The sequence below is a fragment of the Cavia porcellus genome, unplaced genomic scaffold (assembly GCF_034190915.1).
Source record: "Cavia porcellus strain 051 isolate PalLab524CR breed Dunkin Hartley unplaced genomic scaffold, mCavPor4.1 scaffold_14, whole genome shotgun sequence".
Taxonomy (NCBI): domain Eukaryota; kingdom Metazoa; phylum Chordata; class Mammalia; order Rodentia; family Caviidae; genus Cavia; species Cavia porcellus.
The window spans coordinates 11,753,952-11,779,964 of record NW_026947497.1 but is presented as its reverse complement, the minus strand read 5'-3'; the positions used below and the strand labels follow the sequence as shown (position 1 = coordinate 11,779,964).

The following is a 26,013-nucleotide window of genomic DNA, read 5'->3' as shown; positions in this document are numbered from 1 at the left end:
TCTTTTCTCCTTAGGAAGAACGCACGTAGCGTGGAACCAAGCAGCGCTGCGCAGCCACCTCAGGACCATCACTCAGCACAAGCATCTGGCCAAAAATCCATGTTTGGCCTCACCATCCACCTCGCCCACGCTCTTGCTTTCAAACTCACTGTCCAAACGAAATGACTCTGTACCCAGGCACTGCCAGGAGCATCCGTCAGCAGCCACGAGGCGCGGTAATGTGCCGCTGAACACACCTTATCTTTCCACGCACCAGACACTGGCTCCATCGAGAACCAGGGCGTCCTGCAGGGTCTCAGAGCTGCGGCTTGCACCTGTTTCACAGAGCAAGACTTGGCGCCGCAGGCTCTCCTTACTCCCAATGCTTGGTGTTTCCATAGCTTTGCCGGTCACACACGCGCGCGCGCACACACACACACACACACACACACACACACACATACGCGCGCGCACGCACGCAGACATTCCCAGGTCCTGCAATGTACCTTCCTGGGCCTTTTTCGTCTCTGGCTGCTGCCGTTGAACTTCTCGCCACTGTCGCTTTTCTGAGCTGCATCCTCACTCATCATTGTGCAGTTTGGGAAGGAGAGGGCTTGAGCCATCCGCCCCGCCGCCTGGCCAGAGCCCTGGTGACTCTGCGAGCGCTGGAGGAAAACGCGGGAGGAGGAGGGATGGGGAAGGGGCGCGCGCCAGGAGGGGGAGGACGGTGCTGTTGCCATGGCAGCAGCTGCCACAACTGTTTATCTGACTGCATTGTTAAATCTGATTCAACCAATTACCAGCAGGGACCGCTACAGTGAAGAATGCCTTTAAAAAAAGAATGCCAGAGACCAGGAATGATACGGGGCTCTTCTAGGCTGCTGTCGGACACGCCCTTGATGCCATCAGCTCTCGACCCACGCACAAAGCTGCACTGGGTTCCCTTCCCACAGGTGATCCACAGAGCAGCACAGTGGTTAAGGAGGGGGAGGGGACTCCAAGCACTGGGCTCTGGTCCTGTTTGCCCATCTGAATGCCCTCGGGTGAATATGAGAAAGTGACCTTTTTAAGAGGATAGTCCTTTGATTAAAACTCATTCCCAGATGACTTCAGCCTGAAGCCAGGAGCACAGCTTCCTCAGCAGGAAGCTACCCAACCTACCCCTCCTCCTCACCGCCTCTACGTGGGCTGCTCACACAGCACCTGATCGCAGCACCACGCCACAGACACAGCCAGCATGTGCGTGCACAAATGCGTGCGTGTGCGCGAATGCATAGGTGTGCATTTGGGCAGGGGGAGATCCCCAGGAAATTTCCCAGAACCAAGCACAATGCATGGTTCATGAGCAGCAATTAATCAAGGTTTGTTAAAAACACAAATAAGGAAGTCATGGAGTTGAAACATTTTATAATTTTCTACCTAAATCTCTCTATGAACTGTTGAAAAAAATACAGTCTCAATTCTCACGGGTATTGTAACCTAAAGTTCCGGAAGTATTCCTGATAAGAAAAGAAATATTTGCCTATGTAACAGGAAGTCCAATTTCATCTACTGGATCAACGTGGCCATATTTGTGGACGCATCCGAAGTTCTACATGTCTTGCAGAAATACACATATGCACAGGCCAAGTACTCACCCCTGTTCCTGGGAAACAAGTGCATAAGTGTGATACACAGAATACCCAGACATACAAATTCAATAAGGATTAAAGGAGGTAATGCATATCAATTCCTTTTTTGAATTGAAGATGCCTCAGTCAACGTGCTACTGCTAATCCTATCATTGTTATTGCAAACATACAGTTTTAAATGAGAAAGTCTATGTTTACATCATTTCTTACATGAAAATGACTAGCAAACTTGAGAACTCACCTTTCCATCAGATAAGACAAGGAAAAGTCACCTTCTTTCCTAACTGCTCTTTCTTTCTGCCTGCTTGATCCTCAGACCCTGCCACATCCCCGCTGGAAGTCACCCTGCCTTGCCGCCCTCCTTGGTTCTGGCCTCTGTCTCAGCAAACCTCACCAGGTCCTCTTATGGTCACCCCAGGCCAAAGGGGCAGTGAGTGTCTTTGTTTCAAAACAAAACTCTTAGGGAAGCCTAACTCCAACCAGGTCTCCATCCTGTCACAAAACTCTCAGGGAAGCCTAACTCCAACCAGGTCTCCACCCAGCGCCCTGTCACAGCAGTGTTCTTCCTCTGGCCTCTCGCCATCCCTTTCCTGCCTCCTCCTTTCTTTCCCGTGAGCTCCCTTTACCTAACCTTGCTTGGAGCAGCTTAGCCCAGAAATGGGCTTCTTTACTAAGTATTTATCTAGTGCAAATCCACCATGGCCAGGGGACCTGTGCCAGTAGGTATTCACCGCCCCTGGGCCCCAAGGACATAGTGCTGAACACAAGAGAGAACATTTTGGTAAGCATGGTGCTTATACTCTAACACAAACTGGATGATAAACAAAATTATTTTGTTTGCTATGGGGGAAAGTCAGATAAGGAATAATAGGAGACAGATGCTATTTTATACAAGGTGCCAGGAAATGCTCTCTGCAAATCTGAATGAGCTGATGGCCCAAGCCAAGGAATTATCTGAAGAAATAATATTTGAGACAAGGAGAGTAGTCATTCAAACTAATTGGCAAGACACTGAGGTAACTACATGATCATCAAAAGGAAAAAAGAAACAGAGAGAGAGAGAGGAAAGAAAGAAAGAAAGAAAGAAAGAAAGAAAGAAAGAAAGAAAGAAAGAAAGAAAGCTTATTGTAGTCACTGGATGATCTACAGGGGTCTGAATCAGTAACTTCTAATCATGATCACACAGCTTCTGTGCCTTCATTGTCGACATCCAACTATACAGTACATGGCTTTAAATACTTGGACTCCAGCGTGTGATGCTGGCGATCTGCTTCTCTCTCCTGGACGCTTAAGGTCTGCCCCAGTCCATTTTTTTTTTTTTATCGGTACCAGGGATCCAACTCACGACCACCTGCTTGCAAGGCAGGTGCTTATGCCGCTGAGCTAAATCCCAGCCCCCCCAGTCCATTTCTGCAGCTAAACAAAATATCTGAAACTGAGTGACTTACAAGTGATAGAAATATACTTCTTGGGGGCTGGGGGTTTAGCTCAGCGGCATAAGTGCCTGCCTTGCAAGCAGGCAGTCGTGAGTTCGATCCCCGGTACCGATAAAAAGGAAAAAGACAAAGAAATATACTTCTCACAATTTTAGAGATGAGCACATTCAAGATAAGGTCTCTGTGGTGGCCCAGGCTCTGCTTCCAAAGCAGCACCTCAAACACTGTGTCTCCATGTGGTAGGGGCCTTGATAGTTCCTTTTATAAGGTCACTGATCAGCTCTCCAACCCCACCCCCGCACTTCCCACTGGGTTTAGGTTTCAGTGGGAATTCTGGAGGACATAGAGGGGCTGCTGCAGAATACCAACTTTCATGTACACCTTTGCTTTACGGAATGAAGGTACCACACAAACCCAACACCAGCACACCAAGGAAGGGGAACACTCAGCATTCAACAGCAAATACAAAACATCCCAACTCAGAGATAAATTATGAAACAGATGTTACGATTTCAGGCCAATCAGGACGTCAGAAAATCAGTGCTCTACAGCTTAGGAAGGGTGAGGGGATGCTCCCAGAGCCTGACAGTCTCTTTCTTCTTCTGATTCAGTCGATCTCTCTGTGCCTCTTCACTTTCCACATTAACAACACAGCACTTCGTCCCTGACACAATGCTAAGTTCCTGGCAGGTAGCATCAATATCTATCCTGAATCCCCGGAGTGCCCAGTATCTAACAGGGGCCTGGGAGGTATCTTTAAATGCAATAAACAAATATTTTCAATATCTATCATGAGTTTAAATTTATGGTTAAATTTCTACAGAATAATTTTTTTTCAGATCTTAGATTTTTCTTTCATTTGTGTGTCTCCTGATACTTAGGAGCTATGTGTTATTTTAATTAAGATTTTTAAAACATATTTGAGAAATTGGAGTCTCTAGGTATAAGATAGCAATGGTGATAATACCTGAAACCAGTATAACGCTCCATACTTTCACAGTCCCATTTTGGCTCCCAAGGACAGAGGTCTCTCTTGCCCCTGACACCCCCAGCACTATGGGCAGGCAGCAGACACTGGATAATTAGGAAGCGACCCCATGGAATTCTCACAGCTGCAAAGGAGAAGGCTAAAGCTCATCATAGTACAGGTTGGGAAAATAGGAGAAACAGTTGGGCAGTCCTCCCCAGATAACACAGTGATCAAGATCTGACTCAAAGCACAGTGATCTGTTATTAAACCGTAGTTGATTCCATGAAAAGCAGCCACTTAGTAAAGCGTGGTAAGATGAGCAAAGACCGAAACAGAAAATGCCAAGATGACAGGGATCCATGAGAACAGGAAGAAGTCTTTCCTGGATTTATGTCATGCATATTTCATAGGCGGAGCAATTTATAGGTGATTATGCCAATTTTAATATGCCTATTCTATTTTATTAAACCATAGGCATTAATAGTGTTACAAAGTTTAACAAATACTGCTGTTTTAAATCATGGTATTTGAGTGGGGTAAAGTTCCTTAAAGTAGAAGTAATTAGACTGTAGAGCTATGTTGTCTTCCAAAGTTCATGTGTGAATCCGAGCTGTCTGGAGCTACAAATGCACTTTTTTGCAGAATGTTATGAAGGCTTGATTCTGTGAAGCCCTCAAAATGCTGGCAGAAAATCTTAACCTAGCAGTTTGGAGAGGGGTTCACCAAACCATTTCTGTTTTCCTTTTGGACATACAGGTAGATCATTGCAGTGGGTTAAATGTGTCCTTAAAAGATATCTTCACATTGCAGGCTGGGTGTGATGGAATACACCTGTAATCCCAATACTCTGAGAGGCTGTGGCAGGAAGACTGCAAGTCTGATGCCTTGATAAAACACTGTCTCAAAACAAAAACATAAAAAAGAATTGGAAATGTAGTTCAGTGCAAAGGCCTTGAGTTCAATTCCCAGTACCTTAAAAAAAAAAAGTCTTCATATCCTAATCCCCAGTACTTGTAAATGTAGTCTGGCCAAAACTAAGTCATAATGAATTGGAGTGGGCTCTAACCCAATGACTGGTCTCCTGAAAGAAAAGACAGAAATGCACATCAAGACCCACAAGGCAAGGATGGCTGGGACAGGATAGAGGAGGACACTGGAGTGGCGCCAGGCAGGGAGAGACTGCCAGGGTAGCCACCCACACCCACACTTATAAAAAGCCAGGAGGGGTCCTTCTCCACAGTGCAGCAGGAACAGGGCCCTGACAACATCTTGATTCAGACTTCCAGCCTTCTTCATAACTGCCAGAGAATAAAGATCTGCTTTCCTAAGCCACCCAGTTTGAGATACTTTGACAAGGAAACCACAGGGAACAAGTACGATGGCATTTCCCATCCTCCCATGCTGAAGCTGGCAGGCACAGACCCCATCCACCCCTGAGAGCATGGGCAGAAGTGGATGCTACTCTCGGGCCAACCAAAAAAAAAAAATGCCCCTGTAACTTTCTTCCCAATCTTCCCATAGTCTAGTCTTATTTCTGTCTTCACTAACCTCACAGCATGCAGGTAACTTTTTCTCCCAAGTGTTTAATCACTAAGATCATGGTTAGCCAGTGATAAAGCACCACAGCTGCTGTGGTCTTAGGAAGCACAGGATCCCACTCCCACTTTAGGAGCCTGTTACATGAGTGACAGTCTCAATGCATCCAAGTTCCTACCCTTCAGAAACAGGTCATGTATCTACAACTAAGGGCGCTAGTCTGGTAAGGGAACTGCAAGAAATCAGAGGGGGATTTAGAGAGGTAAGGAAAGCCAGGAGGAAGCAATGCCTGATGAGTCTGGGGTCACAGTCCCAGGGCTGCCCGCCTCCTCTGGCCCTCCTGCGCCTCCCTGTTCCCAAGCGAATCTTCCTTTCTGCAGCCCAAAGCCACGGCTCAATCACGTGGTCTCCCTTCTTGGCCACTAGAAAGGGTAACACGGAATCCCTGCCTGCCTTATAGCAAACATGAAGCATTCTAACGTTCTCTAAGGATTCTTTTTTTGGCTTTTTCTTTATAGTTGAGTCATTTCTTTATATTTGGAGAAGGATTAAAACATAAATATAGCAAACAAAAGAAAAACATAGCTTCTAAAATGTCAAGGAAACGTCTATGATACTTGGGGAGGGGAAAGATCTGGACTTGGACCTCAGGGCTGCCCTCTCTGGCATCTCCCAGAAGGACTCCAGAAATGGCCACGCCTCCCCAGGAGCTAAAGTTAGGCTCAGGGCAGTCAGAGGACAATGATCAGTCTCCTCCCAGGCCTTCCTAGTCTCACCACCCACCTCAGCAGGAAGTGGCTCCACTGCCCCTCTGTGGTCCTTTCCCTGCTCTAACCTCTGCCCACTTCAAGATCTCTCCCTCCTTCCTTGTCCCAGCAGGTACTGGCCGAGGGACTGCCTCCACACTGATGCCAGGCTCCTTGCTGGGTGTTGGGGCTGTGGTGTAAGCCACATCATTGCTGCCTTTAAAAGCTCACAGTTTGCAGTGGGGTGGCCACAGGACTGGAAGTGGGATAATCCTCCAGGAGGGAACACGGAGGCTGCATGGAGAAATAAAACCAGGACAGCCAACTCAGTCCAAAGGGACAGGGTGAGGTTTTCAGAGGAAGTGACTTGCAAACCAGGATGATTTATGACTCATCTCAGTGAAAAGGAAGGTGGAAGGCAAACACAGGGAACAGTGCCCCCCCCCCCATAGGGGAGCAGCCAGGAAGAGTGGCCTCTAGGGGAAGAGTCCCCTCGATGGCAGAACCAAGACAAAGCGCCTGTGGGTGAGCGGCAGCCAGTCCGGCAGTGGGGATTCCATCTCAGGCCTCAACATGTCACAGGTAGCCTGTGTATAGACTGCTGCTGTCCCTGGAGGTTTCCTTATGGATAAATGTTCGTGTCCCCTGGCCCACGTCCACAAGTCCAAGTCCTAACCCCAACGGGAAAGTATCAGGAGGCAGGCCCAGGCTGGAATAGCAGTCAGGGCCCCCAGAGAGATACCAAAGGGAGACAGAAACAGGTCAGAGGAGATACGTCACAGGAATTGGCTTACACAGTAATGGAGGCCAGAAACAGTTACAAACTGGAGAACAGGAAAACTGGTGTTGCTCTTCAGTCTAAGGACAAGGGCCTGAGACTCTGAAGTTGTGATGTCTTACTTACTTTTTATCACTGCTGAGACAAAATACCTGACTCCAAAAATTAAGGGAGGAAAGTGTTACTTAGCTCATGGCCCATACAGGTGCCGGTCCATCATCAATTGGCTCCAAGGCAGAGTGGTGTGCGGACAGGCATCACAGAGGAGAAACACTTCATAGCAGGTAGAAGGTAGCAAAACAAGCAGCCACCAGCTACAAGAAGCTAGCACCAAGCCTCTTTGTGTCCCGTATATTGTATCCACACTACCTGTCAGCAGGACAGATAGCACTCAAACCCTCAATCTTAGCACAGTACCATGAATCAGGCACACACTCTAGCTCCAGCCACCACTGAGAAAGCCCCACTGATGACTGCATGAGGATTTGGGTGCCATCTCGACACAAGCCATAGCATGTGCCCCAGCTTGGGAGACAATTCATCCTGTAGCCACCATTTTGTCCTATCTAGAACCTCAATGCATTAGATCCTGCTTGTCTTCATTGATGAGGAAGAATTTTCCACATTCAGTCAACTGACTCAAATGCTAATCTCTTCTGGATATATTTTCTCAGACACTCCTAGAAATAGTTTACCAGATAACCAGCTATTCCTTATCTCAGTTAACATACCAACAGTTAACCACAGGAAGTCACCGGGTCACAAGGTTGGAAGCCTTGAGAATGGGCCTAGCAGCCCTAGAAGAAGAAACAGGAAAAGGAGCTTTGTCTCAGCCAGGTATGTATGAGGAGGAGATCACAGATTCATGTGTCAAAAAACAAACCAGGAAGTGGCCCTGACGAGATCCCGGATCTGCTGGGCCTCTCAGCCTCCAGAACTAAGAGAGATGAGTTGTTGACACCATCCAGTCTATGTCCAGCCCAAACTGTGACAGTCCACGTGTGAGAACCCATCACTGTTATACAATGTGTGAGCCATGTAGCAGGGGGACCCTGCTAACTTACCAAGACCATTTCCTCAAAACTGCAATGCTAGATCCAGGTGAGATGGCTAGAAAAAGGTCGCTTTTGCAGCTATGTGACATACTTACTTTGGATTTGGGAGAGCAGATTGGGGGAAAGAATAAACTATTCCTAATCCTGCACAAGAAATCTATGACCACAGACCAAGCAGGTCTCAAGGGAAGAACTAGGGAGCCTTAAGAGGCAGCATCCAGCAACGTGCCTCAGCCTGGTGTCACAGCCATCTTTCAGGAAAGGTGTATCCCTGTGCTTACTACAGTGACCTGCAACAGAAACACAAGGTGATCCAGGAGAACAGGGCAAGGGTGCAGGTACGGGACTAAAGAGTACAGCTCTGGGGACTGGACTGAGGGCTTGGAATGTGAACCCAAAAGTCGCATGGACTCTGTTTAATGGCTTAGTTTTCAAGGGCTGTATTTTGTTTGTGTGTTTGGTGGTGGTGGGGTGGTGATGGTGGTGGCAGTGGGGATCAAACAGGGCCTCAAAGTGCTAGCAAGAGTTCTGCCATGAGCCATATCCACTGGCCATGTGATGGCTTAGGAAGGAAATACAAGGGTAACATTTGTACATGTGGGCTTTTTGTAAAGGGTATTCTTTATAGAACTATGAACTGAACAGATGGGAGTGGGATGGGAACTTCAGGGTGGGAACTGAACACAATGTGGATGTGAAGAGATGTGTCCAAGAGTCCACACCTCCTGGGAGAGACAGTGGCACTGGAGTGGACAGATGCGTGAGTCCATTGCCATGAAAGCAACACTCACAGCTCTGAGCGGAAGCAAGTAAGAAAATGACCAGGGAGGAGACAAAAGAGAGAGAGCAAGAGAGAGAGGAAAGAGACCTCATCATCACTGAAGTCTCCAAAGAACACTGAAATTGGGTCCACTTGCCAGAGGAGAGTAAAGGCCCCAGAAAGTGGCTCTCCCAAGGACCCATGACAGCAGCGCAGGGACGACCAGATGCAGGTCTCATGCCCAGAACAGCTCTTGGAGGCACAAATGTGAAAAGCCTGTGTGCAATCTGCCTGGATACGTGAAGTCTAGGAACCTCTAGTTCTTGCTTAAGGGAGATCAGAGAAAAACGAGTCCACTAGCCACTCCTCTTGAAAATAGCTCTTATAACCTGTAGAGGCAAATGAATGGCACACGGGCCAGTTTGTGTCTTTGCAGATGTATTTTTACAGTGCAATTTAACTTCATTGTTGTGAACATTTTTAGCCTTAAGCCATCTTAAAAATGTTACAACAAACATTTTTTCTTTAACCAGTAAAGAAGTCTGTGCCCACTGATTAAAAGTTCAATGTAGAAATAACTCATATCCCTCAATTTACATCTTATATAAATATAAATCATGTTTTAGAAGATAGGCGCCCATTAAACACAAACAATGTGAGGACCATCACATGAAGCCCTTCACTTTCAACCTGTGGGAAAACCATGCTCACTGTGCGACTCTGCTCAAGGTCGGCATGCTCAGTGGCACTGGGAACGAAGTTGTGAGTTTTCTCCCAACACAGTGACTCCAGTGGGTAACTTTCTAGTAAAATAACATCAGGACCTGCCCTCCTCACAAACACACAGGCTCAGCAATGTTCAGAGTGAAACACTTCGTGAACCATTAGCTGTCAGGGAGAAACGTCTCTGGCATGAGAGGCAGATGGGAACGAGCCGTGCAGAACAGCTGATCTTTCCCCGCAAAGCGCTGCGAATACTACCCAGAGTGCAGACTGGGGATTACTGGGACGCATAGTGGAGAAGCAAAGAGGAGGAGGACTGCAGAGATGAACCTGTGCTTTCAGTCACCCTTTGCCAGAGAATCTCAAGCATGATGGAAACGTGATGCTAATCTAAATATTAAAGCTGTAAACAGATAGCATAAAAAAGATAATAGTTGGTAAAGAAGTCGGTTTGCTGTCTTATTGCTTCTGTAAATGAATTATTAAGCACTGACCACTACTATTCCTTCCCCCAATCTAGGGAAAAAAAAAAGGGTCAAAATGAAGAGTTAATTATCTGTTAGTACTTCCTAACATTCATTTATCGATTTAGCTCTGCTAGTATTTGAACCTAGTACCTTTCCACTGAGCACCATACCCTGACCTTTTTATTTTTGAGACAGTCTCACTAAATTGCCCAGGCTGGGCTGGAATCTGCAATTTTCCTGCCCCAGCTTCCCAAAGACATGGGATTATGGGAGTGGGCCACCATGCCCCACTTTCTAACTTCTATTACCCAACCCAGACTTACATGTGCCCATTATCTATTGCTGTTATGATCCTCCTCATCAACTTCCTGGCTTAAAACAGTAATTTTATTTTGCTCACACACCTGCGGGTCATCAGTTCAGTAAGGGACCAGTGGGCTGCTTCATTTTGACTTCCGTGGTGGCAGTGGGCAGCTCAGGCTAGAGAGCCACACCACAGTGCACCTTCCCTACCAAGCAAAGGCGTGCACCGTCAGTAGATCTGCCATCAGCCAAAGAGGCCAAGGGCCCGCCAGAGCCAACGGGTGAAGCAGCAGCTGCCACCTCCAAGCCGGGACAGTAGAAAGGTCTGCAGAGCCACACTGGGCAGAAGTGACAAGAATACACCCATACGGCCATGGAGCAAGAGCCTTCCCTCGAGAAAGTGAAGGCAAAAGGGCTGACGTGAGCACCATGCACCCCAAAAGCAGGGCCTTTCCCCAGGTAAGCAGGCCACTGGCCAGGACTCCAGCGTTCTGCAGACTCTTTTCAAATACAAAAGAGTGACAACAGTAATGATACCAGGTAGTCAATATTATTTTTTTGAATTATTAATCACATGTTACTGGTTTAAACTATCTCCTCTCAAAGCAAATTCTTCATCGACCTTTGAAGATGAGTTTCTTGCATCAAAGTTTATTAGAGCCACTGCTTCAAATATAGTCACAGGAATACGCTTCTATTTGAAGGGCACCTTGAGCATTTCTTTAGTGTAATCTCTGTATTGTCTTCAGTTTCTCCCTCTTTAATACCGTATCTATATGACTTTCTAACATCCTGAGATTCTGCTACACACAAAAGAAGAAAACAATGAAGAAAGCTTAAAGGAAGCAAAAGTATAGCACAGCTTAGAACTAATGAGCAATATCTAAAAGGATGCACATGTAATATGAGCATGTACTCATTATTAGCTTCAAACTCTATACCAGAAAGTGGACTGTAACACTTTATATCTAGATGTCCCCTGACAGCCTCATGGCTCATAAGTGGGGCTTTTGGGAGGCAACTGGTTCATGGAGGCGTGAAACTCACGATGGATTGGTGCCTTGATGTGCTTTAGCTAAATGTGACACCTGTAGGGAGGTGAAGCTCATTTGGGAAGGTGATCACTGGGACAAGGCCTGAAGGGTCATTCTCCCTCCTCCTCCTTGACCTCTCTCTACTTCTGCTGCCCTTCCAGGAGCAACTGTCCTCTGCCAGGCCCTTCTTCTTGCCTTGGAGCCAACTATGGACTGAAGCCTCTACAAACTATGAGCCAAAATAAACCTTTCTTCTTTACAGTTGTGGGTGATGGGTATTGTGTCCCAGCAACAAGAAAATAACCAAGACATAGATCAAACATAATAGAGTTGAAGGCAAGCTTAATTATAATCTATTAGCAGGTCTGCTGCTACAGTCCAGAACTTAGTCTTTAGTGCTCATTTATATAAATATAGGATATTATTTGTTCTGGGATTTAATAAACCCCATATACAGATGAATTTGCTTTGACATTCAGTCTTGATGGTGTTCTTTGCTGTTTAGGCCCCATTCGTTTTTCCAGCTTAGAAGTAAAACTAGAGTAGACTATCTATTTTGATTATTTAATCTGCTTAATTATCAAGAACAAATTGTTCCTTAGATCTTGATAATGTAATAATAATCAAATTTAGAAAGGGAATATTTAAGTAGGAAAAATGCTTCTCAAGGAAGTTCATTAAATTATGCATGTAAAATTTAGAAATCAAAGTATGGTCCATCTACCCACTTTGGTCACACTGACTAAGCAAATTACTACATATTATCTTCTTGCCAGTTTATCCTGCACAAAAAATAACCCTGTCGGCCTGTCAGTTTATAAAACATTTAACAACAATAATACATTTGGTGCTATACCAATTGGAATTGTACTATTTTACAAATTTAGTTAGCTGTGACATCAATGCCACACTTGGATCTCAAGTTGCTTTATCCGACACCTTAGGAGTAACCTTTGTTATTACATTTCAGTTTTCATTTAGGCCTAAACAATTGTCAGATTCTTTCCAGGGCCATTTTCCTACCTAGAGCTGTGAAGAATCTAGAATCTTATCCTATTTTTTATTAGCTCTGTGATGCAATCAGAAAATACCTGAAGCAATAATTTATAAAGAGAGAAGGTTTATTTAATCCATCATTCTAGAGCCTCCACTGCTTTGGACCTTTGGTGAAAGGACTGGGTGGCATGACAAGGGAACACCGGTAGGGCAAGCTACTTACCTGGAGTCAGGAAAGAGAAGAGACCAGGGTCACACGGTCTCCTTCATGCTCCCCGTGCCCTAAGGGGGACCTCAGTCTCCCTCTCTCTTCTTTTCCCTTCCCTTCCTCTCTCTTGCTCTGTCTCTGTCTTAGTTACTTTTTACTCATTGCTGAGACAAAATACCTGAAGCCCAAAGTTGGGAAAGGAAAGGTTTATTTCTTACAGCTTTTGGAGGTTTTAGTCCACACTCAGTTGGCTCCAAGACAGGCGGGCATGGCTGGACCCCCCGTTCGTGGCAGCTGCAAACGGCAAGCTCGAACCAGCAAAGAGAAAGGCACACCTTCTTCCTGCCATTACATCACATCCTGGCTCCACCCCTATGTGGGTGGAGCACTGACACAATCAACCCAAGCACTAGACAATGAACGAATAACAAATGCACAATTCAAACTCTTGAGGGCTGGGGGGACACAGACATAAACCATGACAGTCTCTGTCTCCGTCTCTGTCTCCCTCTGTCTCTGTCTCTCTCATTTCTCTCATTTCCATGTGGAGTTCAAAACCAAGGCTTCGTGCATGCCAGGCAAACATCTTACCACTGAGCTATCACCCCACCCCACTGTTTCTCTTTGAGTCTATGATCAGATCACTCTTGTTCTTCTCCCATATAACGTTATAGTGCTTTTTTAAACTGCTAAAAGTCCTCAAATCTATCAGCTTACATTTTAAAGTGGGAAACAATGACTCAAAGAGGGTATACGAGGCTGATTAGATGACTCATGATTTAGTATCAGTCACAATCTCACATAGCTGTCATCATTTTCAATTTCTTTTGCATTTTCCACTGGAAAACAGAGACCTTGGTGACATATGAGACTACAGAGCCTCATTTTTTTTCTCAAGGTCAACAAATAAAGTTGGAAATAATGAAGTAGTAATGCTGACAGTAATGATATCAATTGTTTAGGCCTGGGAAACAATTTTGACAGTTACACACATACTATGGAGTGTTACCTATCAATTTGGATAGAAATTAAAAGGTTTGAACACTTACCTGCTTTTCCATCTTCTCTTTCTTGCCTCTGGCATCCAATAAATACAGCCTTTCATGTCTATTTTGGAAATACCTCTGATGTATTTACTCCATTCTCAGCTGCTCCACCTCCTTTCCTCTCATCTCTGAAATATTTTAATCAACAGGAACTTTGATTTCCTTGTCTTCAAGTTTTCTGCTCCAATCTGACCTCTAGACAATTGTACTTTTATTCTTCATAAAACATTTTTTGAGTGTTCTTTTCTTATACTCAGAACAAAGTTCAAATATTTGCAGCTATTGCTCAAATTCATCTATACATCTATATTTCCAAGTGTTTTATCAAGGTGATCTATACATATAAAATATAGTGTGATCAGATTGTTGTTAGGTAAAAATTACCAGAGCTTTCAGGAAAAGAATGCTAGCATTTCTATTGCTAGATGTCATACCCGAAACCTTCAGTTTAAGGAGGGGAGCTTTATTTTGGCTCACGGTCTCAGAGGATCAGTGCATGATTACCTGGTTCCAAGGCCAAGACATCAAGGTGTCAGGGTGTGGTGGAACAAAGCTGCTTAGTTCCAGCTGCTGAGAAACAGTAGGCGAATAGTGCCAGAGAGGAAAGGGCAAGGGGCCAGATACAGACCCCAAAGCCACGCTTCCCCAGACCCCAAAGCCATGCCTCCATGACATGCCCAGACACACCTTGGAAGTGTGCTCCACCAGAGTCTGAGGTCTAACCCTAACACCAATCAGGTTCATGCTCTGCCCTATCCACCACAGCATCAAATCTAAGGGACCAGTGAAACATTATTAAAAATATGTGATCTCATTTCTTCCTTCTCCCTAGAATTTACCTCCCTCCAGTCTCAAACTGACCATGAAATTTTTTCTAACAATGACAAACTACATTCTACCCTTTGCTTCTGTCTAGGTCACTATGTCTCTACTAATCACTCAAGCAAGTTAACTGCTTGCAACCTCCTTTTCTCGCAGAATAAACCCAGAACACTGCTCTCCCCCTGGCAAGCTCCAAAAGGAGATATCCTTTAATAAGAACCTTTTTTCCAGTGTGGGGATCAAACCCCACACCCAGGCAAATGTTCATGCATCTTAGGCAAATGCTACAGCGCTGAACCCCATCCCCACAAAGCAATTTTCTGTTCTGAGTAAAATTCACTGTGGTTATTTCTTCCACAGACTCATAGCAAGTAGAATAATAAAACAGTATAAAAATAAGTAAAGGGTAGATGTCAATCCAACATAGAGAAAAGACTGAGTTCTCCAAATTTGCTACCATATGGTCCTAGAAATGGTAATATACATGGCAAAGCCTCCATACCTCCCAAACCATATTTGCTCATATCTAAACTGCTGTTGTAAACATTTCTCCCATAGGAAAATGAATTTCATATTCCAGGGACTATGCCAAAATACATGGTAACCTAAGCTGGAAGCAGAGGAAAAAGGAGAAGGATATCACTAGACTGAAAGAAATCAAATAATTTATTCATTTTCTACATTTTCTCAGAAAAACTGTCAATATTCCTTCAACAAACTGTATTGTGCTCTTCCCTTGCTAAGAGCCAGGTTTTGCTCTGCATTGTAAAGGCAGTGATAATAAGACAAGACCCCTGCCCTCAGGACATGCATGAAAAGATACTCTCTTCTCATCAAAAACTCTCTGTTCCCACTTTTGCTTCACCCCAGCAAGGTCAGTACCACCCACAGAGGTTCCCTTCTGTTGGCTGCAGTATTTTGCCATCAATGTTTTCTTTCCAGTAATGCCAGTCACACTAAATGGTGTGTATTTCTTGATCAATTGAATAGATTGCAAACAAACCAAAATCCTTAGTTATTATTAGTTTAACTGAAAAACTCCACCTGATTATAAACTAAACAAAACATAAACAGTAAAATATCTCAACATTTTAAAGTGCTGATTACATGCTGAAATTGTATTTCTGATATATTGGATGATATAAAATGTATTATTAAGAACAAATAAAGAAACAGTAGATTCCTTCTCTTGGTCAATGGAAGGAATTACTTGTGACACAGCACAAATTTATCTTGATTTCCCATTTGGCCACAGCCTCCACCCTCATTTCTCCCTACCTTCAAGGTTTTCCTGCTCCTATATTTGGCCCAGATCTCCCTGTGGAACCTTTCTCCATGCTTACCTTTTCACACAATTCCTGGCAAGTCACTTGTTCCATTCGGTTAGCTGGGCTGGCGTCCCAGGCAACTCACACAAGAATGAAGACACAGGAAAAAAGAGGGGTGTTCAGCCCCAGGACGACCTGCTTGATCCACAGACTGGCTGGCAGCAGGGACTCGGAAGGAAGCCCTGCTCCAGTGTTCAAGGTGGTTAAGAACGGTCCACCCCCACTTCACACCACCAAGCTTCCAAGCCAGCTAGACAAGAGAATTCAACCAGGTGACTGCTGGAGTCGTCCAAACAGTGGTCAAAGCTCTAAGTACTCCACGCTTTTATTAGTCTCAAAGTCAACCTGCCTAGAACAAATGGAAAATGCCCATTTCATTTGCTTTTTATCATTAAGAGTTATGCCTCTGGGAGAGATTCTTGATAATGTTTGATGAGGGCAGGAATAAAGGTCACCTGACCAAACTTAAAATTGAGCCATAAACTTGTTTCTTAAGTTGTCAGTAATTTTTATAACAGAAAGAAATCTCTCTTCAGGTGGAGGATTTAGCTCAGCAGCATAAGCGCCTGCCTGGAAAGTGTGAGGTCATGAGTTCAATCCCCAGTACCCCCCCCCCCAAAAAAAAATCTCTCTTCTCCAGAAACAACTCTAAGGGTCAGGGATTTGGCTCAGCAGCATAAACGTCTGCCTGCCAGACGTTTGGTTTGAGGTCACAAGTTTAATCCCCGGTACCAAAAAAAAAAAAAAAAACAAAAAAACCCTCTAAGTCAGCATTTGATGTGTGGGCATGGTATTTGATGTGTGGGCGTGGCATTTTGTCTTATTAAATGCTTCTCTGGTTTTTTCCGTTAATTCCCTCCGAGCACTGTATCTGTATAACCTGGAGTCTGGGGCATGCTCTGTGGGGTGAGTGGTATGGACCTGGATCCGTCATTCACTGGGTAAGTTACCACAGGCAAGACATGCTACCTAAATCTGCATCTTCATTTCTCAAACAGGAAGGTCAAACTACAGTCATGATTTCTAAGGTTGAAAGACCCTCGCACACATCCAGTCATGTCTGGCATACACTTATCCCATGTGATACAAGACTGGGACGATAGCCCATACTATTCTGGTGGCTACGCTGTGCTCCTTATACCCCTGTATGTCCAATTTTTTAAATGAGATAATAAGTAGTGTTCTAAGTACAGAAAAGGGACTTCAGTTTTTATTAAATGTAACCTAATTTTCAATGGCACAGTTGGGCTAAAATAGAACCAGTACTGTGATTCCACAAGAGTGCAATGGTTTTCCTGATATTGGATGCTGTTTTATGGCATAGTAAGTATCAACTGGAACCCTCCTCTGAAACTCACTGACTCCAAAATTGTATTCCACTGTATGCCTTCCTGCATAGAAAAAAATGTTTCAACTGAAAGATGATAGCAGATATTTTCAGGAAGATGGACAAGTACCTGAGTATTCCAACTCAGCTCCCAGTATGGTGAATCCACAGCACCATCATTGGCTATTGACACACGTTATCAGAAAACAGACACCACAGGCTGGCTGGCTGGATAATAACAGAACAAAGACAAAAAAGCACTTCCCTTTTTTCCAAGTTTTCACTGGTATCACTGTCCTTGGAAAACAAGAAGGAGCCACTTGGGGGCCTCCTGTAGCTATGTTGGAGCTGTATTTATTGCTAAGTGAGAGATGGGAGGCCATAGGCCATACAAATGTCCCCAAAGACTACCAACAGTACTAGACTGGGATGTTGAAGAGTCTCTATCGACAGAGTGGAATCCTTTACAACAACAATCAGAAGGATGAGAATGAAGATCAGTGGGCACTAGAGAAAGGACCTGAGACAGAGAGCTGGTGTTTCAATACCCTGGAATCCACCTGAGCTCCACTGAGAAAGAGGAGTTCCTTTCCCCAGTGAGAAGCAGGATGTACTAGACTGCTGGACATTTGCAAGCTGTCTTACCTAAATTTGCACCTTGTTCACATCATAGCCCTTTGTGAGAAGCTGACCTTGGTTCTTCCATTTTGCATGAGAAGCCTAACTGTTCACGAAGTGAAGGCCTAACCAAGCCTTAGTGGCCAACACTGCTGAGTGGCCAACAGGAGGCTGCAGCCAGATCTCCAGCTTCTGTATCCATCACCTCACGTTTCCTTAGCTTTTTGTTTTTAATTAAAGAAAGACAAAACAGCAGAAATAGTACATGCTCTCAAAGAAAATAAACAGTAATAAATCACTAGTTGACATATACATATTATCCCCCCACAAATAGTTGTTCAAGATGGAATAGTTGTTCAAAAGTAGAACATATAAATGGGAATTCAACCAGGGAGACTGCAAACAGTTCTGTTCAACTATCCAACAAAAAATACTTAGGTATTATGGCTATCAATCCTATACACTTAGGCATGTAGGCGTTTATCCATATCTTCATTTATGTTGAGACCTAACACAGCTTATTAGATTAAAATCCTTCTGAACAAAGATTAATAATATTGCTGGGTTTCACATCATAACACTCCGGAAGCAGCACTGGGTACTGCAGTCTTTCCTTCACTTTTAACTCCACCCTTTGACTCTATGTGGTTTGCACCCTAGGTCCGGGGCACATTTCTCTTATGACAGTTTAACTCAAAATATAGGGGAGGAATCTTGTTTTGACTGATTTTACTCTATTCTGTTTTGTTTGATAGTATCAAGTTTGAGGGTATAGGCAACCACTTTGAAGGCAATAAGATTTACTATGATACCCATTATGGTTTGACTATTATCTTCTTTTGAAGTCCTGTAAGGTCTCCAATGTTTAGGTTTATTGGTTTTGTTCTGTACTGTTTTGTTCAATTCTATTATACCTGATGATATAGGCAACTCTTTAAGATAGCAAGAGGCATAATGGTAACCATTGTTGATCACCTGGTATTCTGTTTTTGCATCATATACTATGTCCATCCTTCTTTTCTAACTGACTCTGTTCTGCTTTGTCACATTTGGGTTTTTTCTCTTCAAAGAAAAAAAAGTAATAAGAACTGTGGGAGTAATAAAACCCAAAATGTGCAATTGTTATTGTAAAAAAGAGAGGAATAGAAAGTGATCTAAAGGATATAACTACATGTATATTTAAGTGTGTAAGATAGAAAATCATTTTACTAAGTTTTTGTTGGATCATTGAACAGAACTGTTTGCAATCTCACTGTTTGAATGTTACTTTGTATGCTTTAATTTTGTAATTTGAACAACTATTTCTAAGATGACAATATATAATCTATTAACTAGTGATTTCTTACTGTATAGTTTTTTTCTTGAAATTCTGTATTACTTATACCCTTTCACTGTTTTGTTTTGTTGTTTTCTCTTTAAATAAAAAAAAATAGGGGGCAATTAATTGAAAACTTTCTATGTTTTCCTCCCTCTAAAAACTCAGCCTTATTATTTAAATTGCATATATTTTTCAAATAGTGCATGTAGCCAGAATAGTATAATAAAAGAGGACCGTCAATCAGAGTCAGAGCAATGCTGAGACTCACTTGTAACAGTATTAGCATTCCTGCCACAGACTTTAGAGATGCCTTGGTTTGAGAAGCCCTTTACTTCTAAAGAATTTTATTGAGCTCACAGAGGATTTAAACTACAACTCCGCCAAGCAGTAATTGCGTCTAATTGTGTTTACCTCAAAGCACACCAGGCTTAACTCAAGTAAATACAAATGTTTTGTCTTAGAGAAGAAAAAGAAGGAAAAAGAGAAGAGAAGCACACAGTAGATAAATCACGGTTTGCATACCCTGGCATTCAGTATTAACAATTTTGCTGTTTTACTTATCATGTGTTCTCCATTTGCCTCATAATGGGAAGAAGGAGAGTTCAGATGGGATTTCCCAATTCTTCTTTTTTTTTTTTTTTTTTTCCCAATTCTTCTTTAATGAGAGCTTCTAGCTGCCTCCTGCTGAAGCCTAAGGTTACATCTGCCCAATTCTGATAACAAAAGAACAAAAGGAACAAACTACTGGTCACTTAAGGTTTTGCTAGTGGTAATACGAAATAGCGAAATCTAGCAAGAACACCAAAAAATAGAAATAGTGTGGGAAGTGGAGGGAATGAAACGGTGTCTTTGTTTTAATTATATTTTCATGATTGAGTAAGCCTCATTTCTAAGTGGCTGCTCTGCCTGATGAAGTTTAAAGTCAAATCATTCCAATTAACTAATAAGCAAAAAGTCTGCCCATCTGTCCATTTATTCTGTAACAGTCCCCTGGGTATCCCTCTCCCCTTAAAAATAAATACATCCAAAGCAAGACGAATGGATGATGCAAACAAAAATAAAGACCTTCAAGAAAGAAAGAGAGAAAATCTGAGCAAATTAACAAATTAATTACATTAATTTTATCTAATAGATCTCTATAAGAATCTCCTTTGCATTTATTTTAAATTTAAATTTACAATCTATTTCAAAGACTTTTGGTAAACTTCAAATTACAGTCACAGAGCAGGCAGGCAGTTCGTCGACTGCTAAGTATTTTTCAAGTGAGCGCATGTCTTAAATCTTAAGGAAAAACAATCATTTGTTACCCCAGTGAAACCTTCCCCAGAAGCCTTTGTGTCTCTGTCTCTTCTAATATTCAGCTTCCTGATAGCTCACCGACACGTCTCTTTGCTTTCACTGCACCCATTTCTCCTCAGTCTCAATGTAAAAAGGAAACGATCAGCATTCTTACAGCTAAAAATCCCTTCCTTGTCCTAAAGCTAGCTACACCCTTCACTTTTCAGCCCATCTCTCTTTTTCAGCTTGAACCTCCTAATTTCTTAAACATGTATGACCTCCTTTCCTTCTTTTCTATTATTTGGGTTATGTTTTCACACTCTTCAGTTTTACAATAAAGTTCTTCAAGTGCCGTGGCCATTCATAAGCATAAGAATAACACAGAGCACAGACAATATGGTACAGACATTTTCTTGAACAATCACAGTGAATGGCTGGCTCATATTTTCCTTGTAACAGCCTTTTTTTCTGTTCTTTCCCTCCTATGGTTGGGTAGAGTCCAATTTTATATTTACATTACAAAAGGCATCATATTTCTCTGTACAGAATTTTTATTCTGTGTTTGTAAAACCATTTTAAGTTTATTTCTAGATTTTGGAATCTTGCCTAATTGGGACACCAAGTACAAATCTGACAGACATATTCTAGATTCCTTTTTCCCATAAAGATACTAAATCAAGTGTCCTAAATCCAGTCCCAGTGCTGGGTATCCCATAAGCAGGGAACTGAAGTGCAGAAGCAATGTAGGTTTGTGCTGTTCCAAACCCAGCCTTCTTCAGCCATTCAGTCTGGCTGGCGACGACCACTTTGTTTAGGAAGATTTAAGGGAGCCAAATAAAAGACTCCCCATTCTCTAGATGGTTCAGCCTCTTTCGTTCTTTGTCCAATTTTGTGTTTTACTAATATATAAAAGATTTGCTCCTTTTTTTAATTAAGGGAAAAAATTTAAAAATAGCAGGATATATTATAGTAACCATTTTGATTTCCTATTAACTTGATTTGAAGCCCTGTATTGCTCTCTCCATCTTGTTTTGACTGATTTTACTCTATTCTGTTTTCTTTGATAGTATCAATTTTGAGGGTATAGGCAACTACTTTGAAGACAATAAGATTCACTATGATGCCCATTCTGCTTTTCTTTTAAAGTCTTGTAATGTCTCCAGTGTTTCAGTTTTATTGGTTTTGTTCTGTATTTATTTTGTTCAATTTTATTATACCTGATGATTTCGGCAATTCTTTTTAAGGTAGCAAGAGGCATTATGGTAACCATTGTTGATCACCTTGTATTCTGCTTTTACATCATGTACTATGTCCATCCTCATTTTGACTGACTCTGTTTTGTTTTGTCACATTTGGCTTTATTCTCTTCAAAAAAAAGTAATAAGAAATGTGGGAGTAATAAAACCCAAAATGTGTAATTGTTATTGTAAAAAAGAGAGGAAAACAAAGTGCTCTAAAGGATATAACTGCACGTATATTTAAGTGTGTAAGATAGATAACCATATTACTAAGTTTTTGTTGGATCATAGAACAGAATTGTTTGTAGTCTCACTGTTTGAATATCTACTTTGTATGCTTTAATTTTGTAATCTGAACAACTATTTCTAAAATGATAATATGTAATCTATTAACTAGTGATTTCTTACTGTTTATTTTTTTGGAAATTTTGTATTAATTGTACCCTTTTTCTATTTTGTTTTTTTCTCTTTAAATAAAATTTTTTAAAAAGATTTACTTTTTGATTTAATTTTATTTTTGTTCCATAGATAAAATACATACTTCATTTTCAATATTATCTTTTTATATACACTCATTCTGCTGTATTTTGATAATATTTATAATTCACATAGTACTCTAGATTTTTTTTGATTTGCATTCTTATTCTAGATGATAAATACATTTATTAACTTTTTATGTGAAAAATTGTACCTTAACAGCAAGTAAATAAAAAATAAAATGAAATTACACATTTCAGTTTCAAATAAAACAAAGAAAAAACCATATGAAATTATGTGGCTGTAAATCAGGTAACACATATACATGTTTTACTGTTTCTTTGATTTACAACTTAAAAACAAGTTGACAGACAACTCCTCATTCCTTCCTCTGCCAGTACATTTTGGAGAATGGTTGGGCTAGGCTGGTTCAGTTTAGTTCGGCTGGGTTTTGGCAGTCAAGATAAATAAGTCCTTCTGAGGCACGTGAGCACAGAAAAAATTATAGGTAAGAACAAGGTGTGATGTAGTGGTGGGAGCAGCTCCCTCAGACACAGAGCTCTCCGTGGGTCTCTGGTCTCCAGGCCACGTGTTCCAGCACAACAAAGTGCTGACATGTTCATTTGCAAATATCTTCTAAAGTTACCCAAGTCGAAACCGGGTGTGGTGGTGCATGCCTGTGATCCCAGCACTCGGGAGGCTGAGGGACAAAGAGAGGGAGGGAAAGGGGTAAGAAAAGAAGGAAGATGTATTCTGTGCGTGTGCCAACTCCCCCCAGGATTGTGATCATTGTGCAATGCAAACACAGACTAATAAAAGAGAAAAACTAAGAAGTACATAGGTAATCTCGTTTTTTAAATGCTATCTTTGGGGATGAATGACAAGTAATTTATAATGCACTTCTATTTATATGCTGAAAGCCCAGACTGTGTCCAACCCTCTGAGCTGTGGAGTGGCTCTGCTCGTTTACCCCATGTGGCCAAGTCCACACAACACGAGCCGCCAAGCTGTCCTGAGAGAGGGATCTGCACCCTGTAAACTAGGGAATCATTTACTGTCGCCTGGAACAAAGGCATCGCCACAAAAGAAGTGGGCAGATGCTGCTGGTGTCACCCTCTGTGCTCTCTCCAGCTCCATCATCCCCAAGCCACTTTATAGCACCCATCTACTTCAGCACACAATGCAAATCCTGAATTAAGCCCTTAAGCCAACACCAAAGAACCTCCTTATACATTCAGTGTCACAAAATCAATCTCCAACTCTGTTCAACCTCTGACACTGCTCATTATCCCCTCTCTTGTTCTCAGCATCCTTTGAACACCTCTATTTCAGTACTCACACACCCACCTGTAATTATTTCCTATGCACCTTCCTGACTGGCAAACATCATCAAACAGTACCCGCTGTACTTCAAAGCTCCTAGTGCCTCATAGGTGCCACTCGGCAAATGAGTGCTTAATACAGATGTTCGCTGGGTGAATGAAAGCTAACAAATCTTCTCCATTTGTTCCCTCTCCCCCTCCCACCCACTGGGCATTAAACTCAGATACTTCACACCGATCTACAACCCTAGGCCATTTTTCATTTTTTATGCTGAGACAGAGTCTCACTAATCACCAAGTTTCCAGGGCTGGGCTCAGACTGATCCTCCTGCCTGAGTGTCCTCGAGTGCTGGAAATCACAGGTGTCACCACCACCATTTGACCTCGGGAGGGTCTCACCTACTTCCCTCTGCACAGCCCTGCTCCTACACTCCCTCAGGCCTCTTCCCAAAAGTCACTTGCTGTGACAACCCTGTCCCCTTACATGGCAGCTTGCCCACTGTTTTCACAGGACTTTTCCTCTTATCAGGCCATTTATTTCACTGTGGAACTGGCCATGAACCTTGGTGGCTTGCAATGAATGTGTGTGTAAACTGTTTCCTGTAGACATTGAGGCAAAATCCACAGGGAGTATTACACAGATGTATATCGGGTGGATGACCATTCAGCTCCTGTTTTAATAGCTTGACTGGAATAGAATAATATTTGAAATAAATAAATAAATAAATGGACAAGTTGGGGGAATACACATTATACTATATATTTCTATTATTTTAACAACAACAAAATTTCAACACCATATTACATAACAACACTATATTATAAACAAAGAAATCAGCCATTTCATCCCAAATTACCATTTTCAAATAAATTCACTGATCTCTTCCCCTATATGAGCTGTATTTCTGTGGTTTTTAGGAAATCTGAGTAAAAAAATTTCAGTTTTTAGTTTTTACATAGTATGTGATTGAAAAACATAGTGACTGTATACATTTTTAAAAATTTATTACAATAAAATCCACCTCCACCTGCCAGGCACCACCACCAGAAGGCTCCTTCCTGTGAGTAGCCGTCAGGAGCAGGAACAGACAGCCAGGTAATCCCTGTGCATCTGTAGGTCACCATTGGAGGACCTTGGTTCCTTCAGGCAGTCATCATCCACCAAGAAAATCAGGCAAACACACCCCTGTGTGCCTGCCACCATCACAGGAGTCCCAGTGTAGACACGCAGGCTGAGAAAAGCAGCCCCACCTCCATGTACACCTGGTCATTGGGGAAGCCCCAGTGTAGCTTCACAGGTCTGGAGAAGCCCACCCCATAACCTGCTACCTCCATGTAATCTGGAGTCAGAAGACCCCAGATGCCTGTCCTATCCCCCTACACCACAGAGGGGCAGCCAAAGTAGGAAAATGTCTGGAGGTCCACAATCAGCTTGTTGGGAGGAACCCAGGAGAATGTCAAGACAAAGGAAGAAAAGGCAATCTCAGATTCCAGCCCACACAGAACAAGTCTGGAGGCACAGTCATGAGATACAATGGAAGTCGCACACCTGAAATCTCTTGAGAGGATTTCTTTTAGTAACGAAACAACTTCATGAGATTGTAAAAGCAATCAAATCAGAAATAATGTCTCAGGTAAAAGAAGAAATCACAAACAATGAAAGAACTTGCTCAGCATATCTAAAGAAGATATAGATTTTTAAAAAGAGGGGTATAGGAAAATGATGGAAACCTTGAATAAACAGCTATTTTGAAGAAAACAAGACATTACAGTAGCCATTGCTGATTTACTATCCTCTTGTTTTGAAGTTCTATCATGCTTTTATTCTTCTGTTTGGATTAGTTCTATTCTTTTGTGTTTCATTTGATTTTATTATGTATGACAGTATGGACAACTTTTTTAAGAAAATGAGATATTATAGTAACCATTGTTCATTTCCTGTTATCTGGTTTTAAAGTCCTGTGATGCTTTTCCTATTCTAGTGATGGGTTTTACAATATTTTGTTATGTTTGATATTACTGTGTGTGAAGGTATGGTCAACTATTTCAAAGAAAACAAGAGACATTGTGGTAGCCACTGCTGATATCCTGTTGTTTTGTTGTGAAGTGCTGTATTGCTTGCATTGCTCTGATTTGCTTTGTTCTGTTTTATTTTAAAATAAAAAATTTTAATTATTACAGTAAAAGACATATGGCCCTGAATCTCTCTTGAACTTCCCCTTGATTTGAACACACTTTTCTGCTTCTTTCAGAAGCAGATCTGAGAGTCCCTCTTCATATCTTTCATTGTGCTCTTCTGGATGCAATAATGTTCTGAATCAATCAAAGAAGTTCACTTTTCATGGTCATTTTGGCTTTGGAGCAGAGCCGGAAGTCTCCTGGTGAATGTGAAGATGAAGTGGATGAGGACACGCTGATGTTTCCACAAGCTGGCCTGTCCATTAGACAGCACCTGGCAGCAGCACTCACTATATTTTTAATCACATCTCATGAAGACACTCGTGAAAGAGCCCCCAGAACTGAGGCATAAATTGGCAAGAGCAATGGGATAATGTGTTTGAAGTGAGGAGGAGGAGGATTTGGAAGGGGACTGCCGGCAGTATGTCTTTTACCATAA

The 26,013-nt window shown here is 42.5% G+C and overlaps 1 protein-coding gene across 42 annotated transcripts in view; it reads right to left on the bottom strand.

The window, feature by feature from the left end:
* Ank2 (ankyrin 2) overlaps positions 1-26,013 on the bottom strand; it is a 505,060-nt gene that overhangs the window by 300,384 nt on the left and 178,663 nt on the right. For 15 of the 42 annotated variants that reach the window (XM_063260641.1, XM_063260671.1, XM_063260653.1 and 12 more), the window contains exon 1: positions 486-658. The exons of 2 other annotated variants lie outside the window; for them this stretch is intronic. In XM_063260641.1, coding sequence (XP_063116711.1) covers positions 486-602 — 117 coding nt within the window. In that variant the 5' untranslated portion in view covers positions 603-658. Of the gene's footprint in view, positions 1-236; positions 380-485; positions 659-26,013 lie in introns of those variants that run through there. 25 more of the 42 variants (XM_063260675.1, XM_063260679.1, XM_063260676.1 and 22 more) reach the window with 5 other exon arrangements.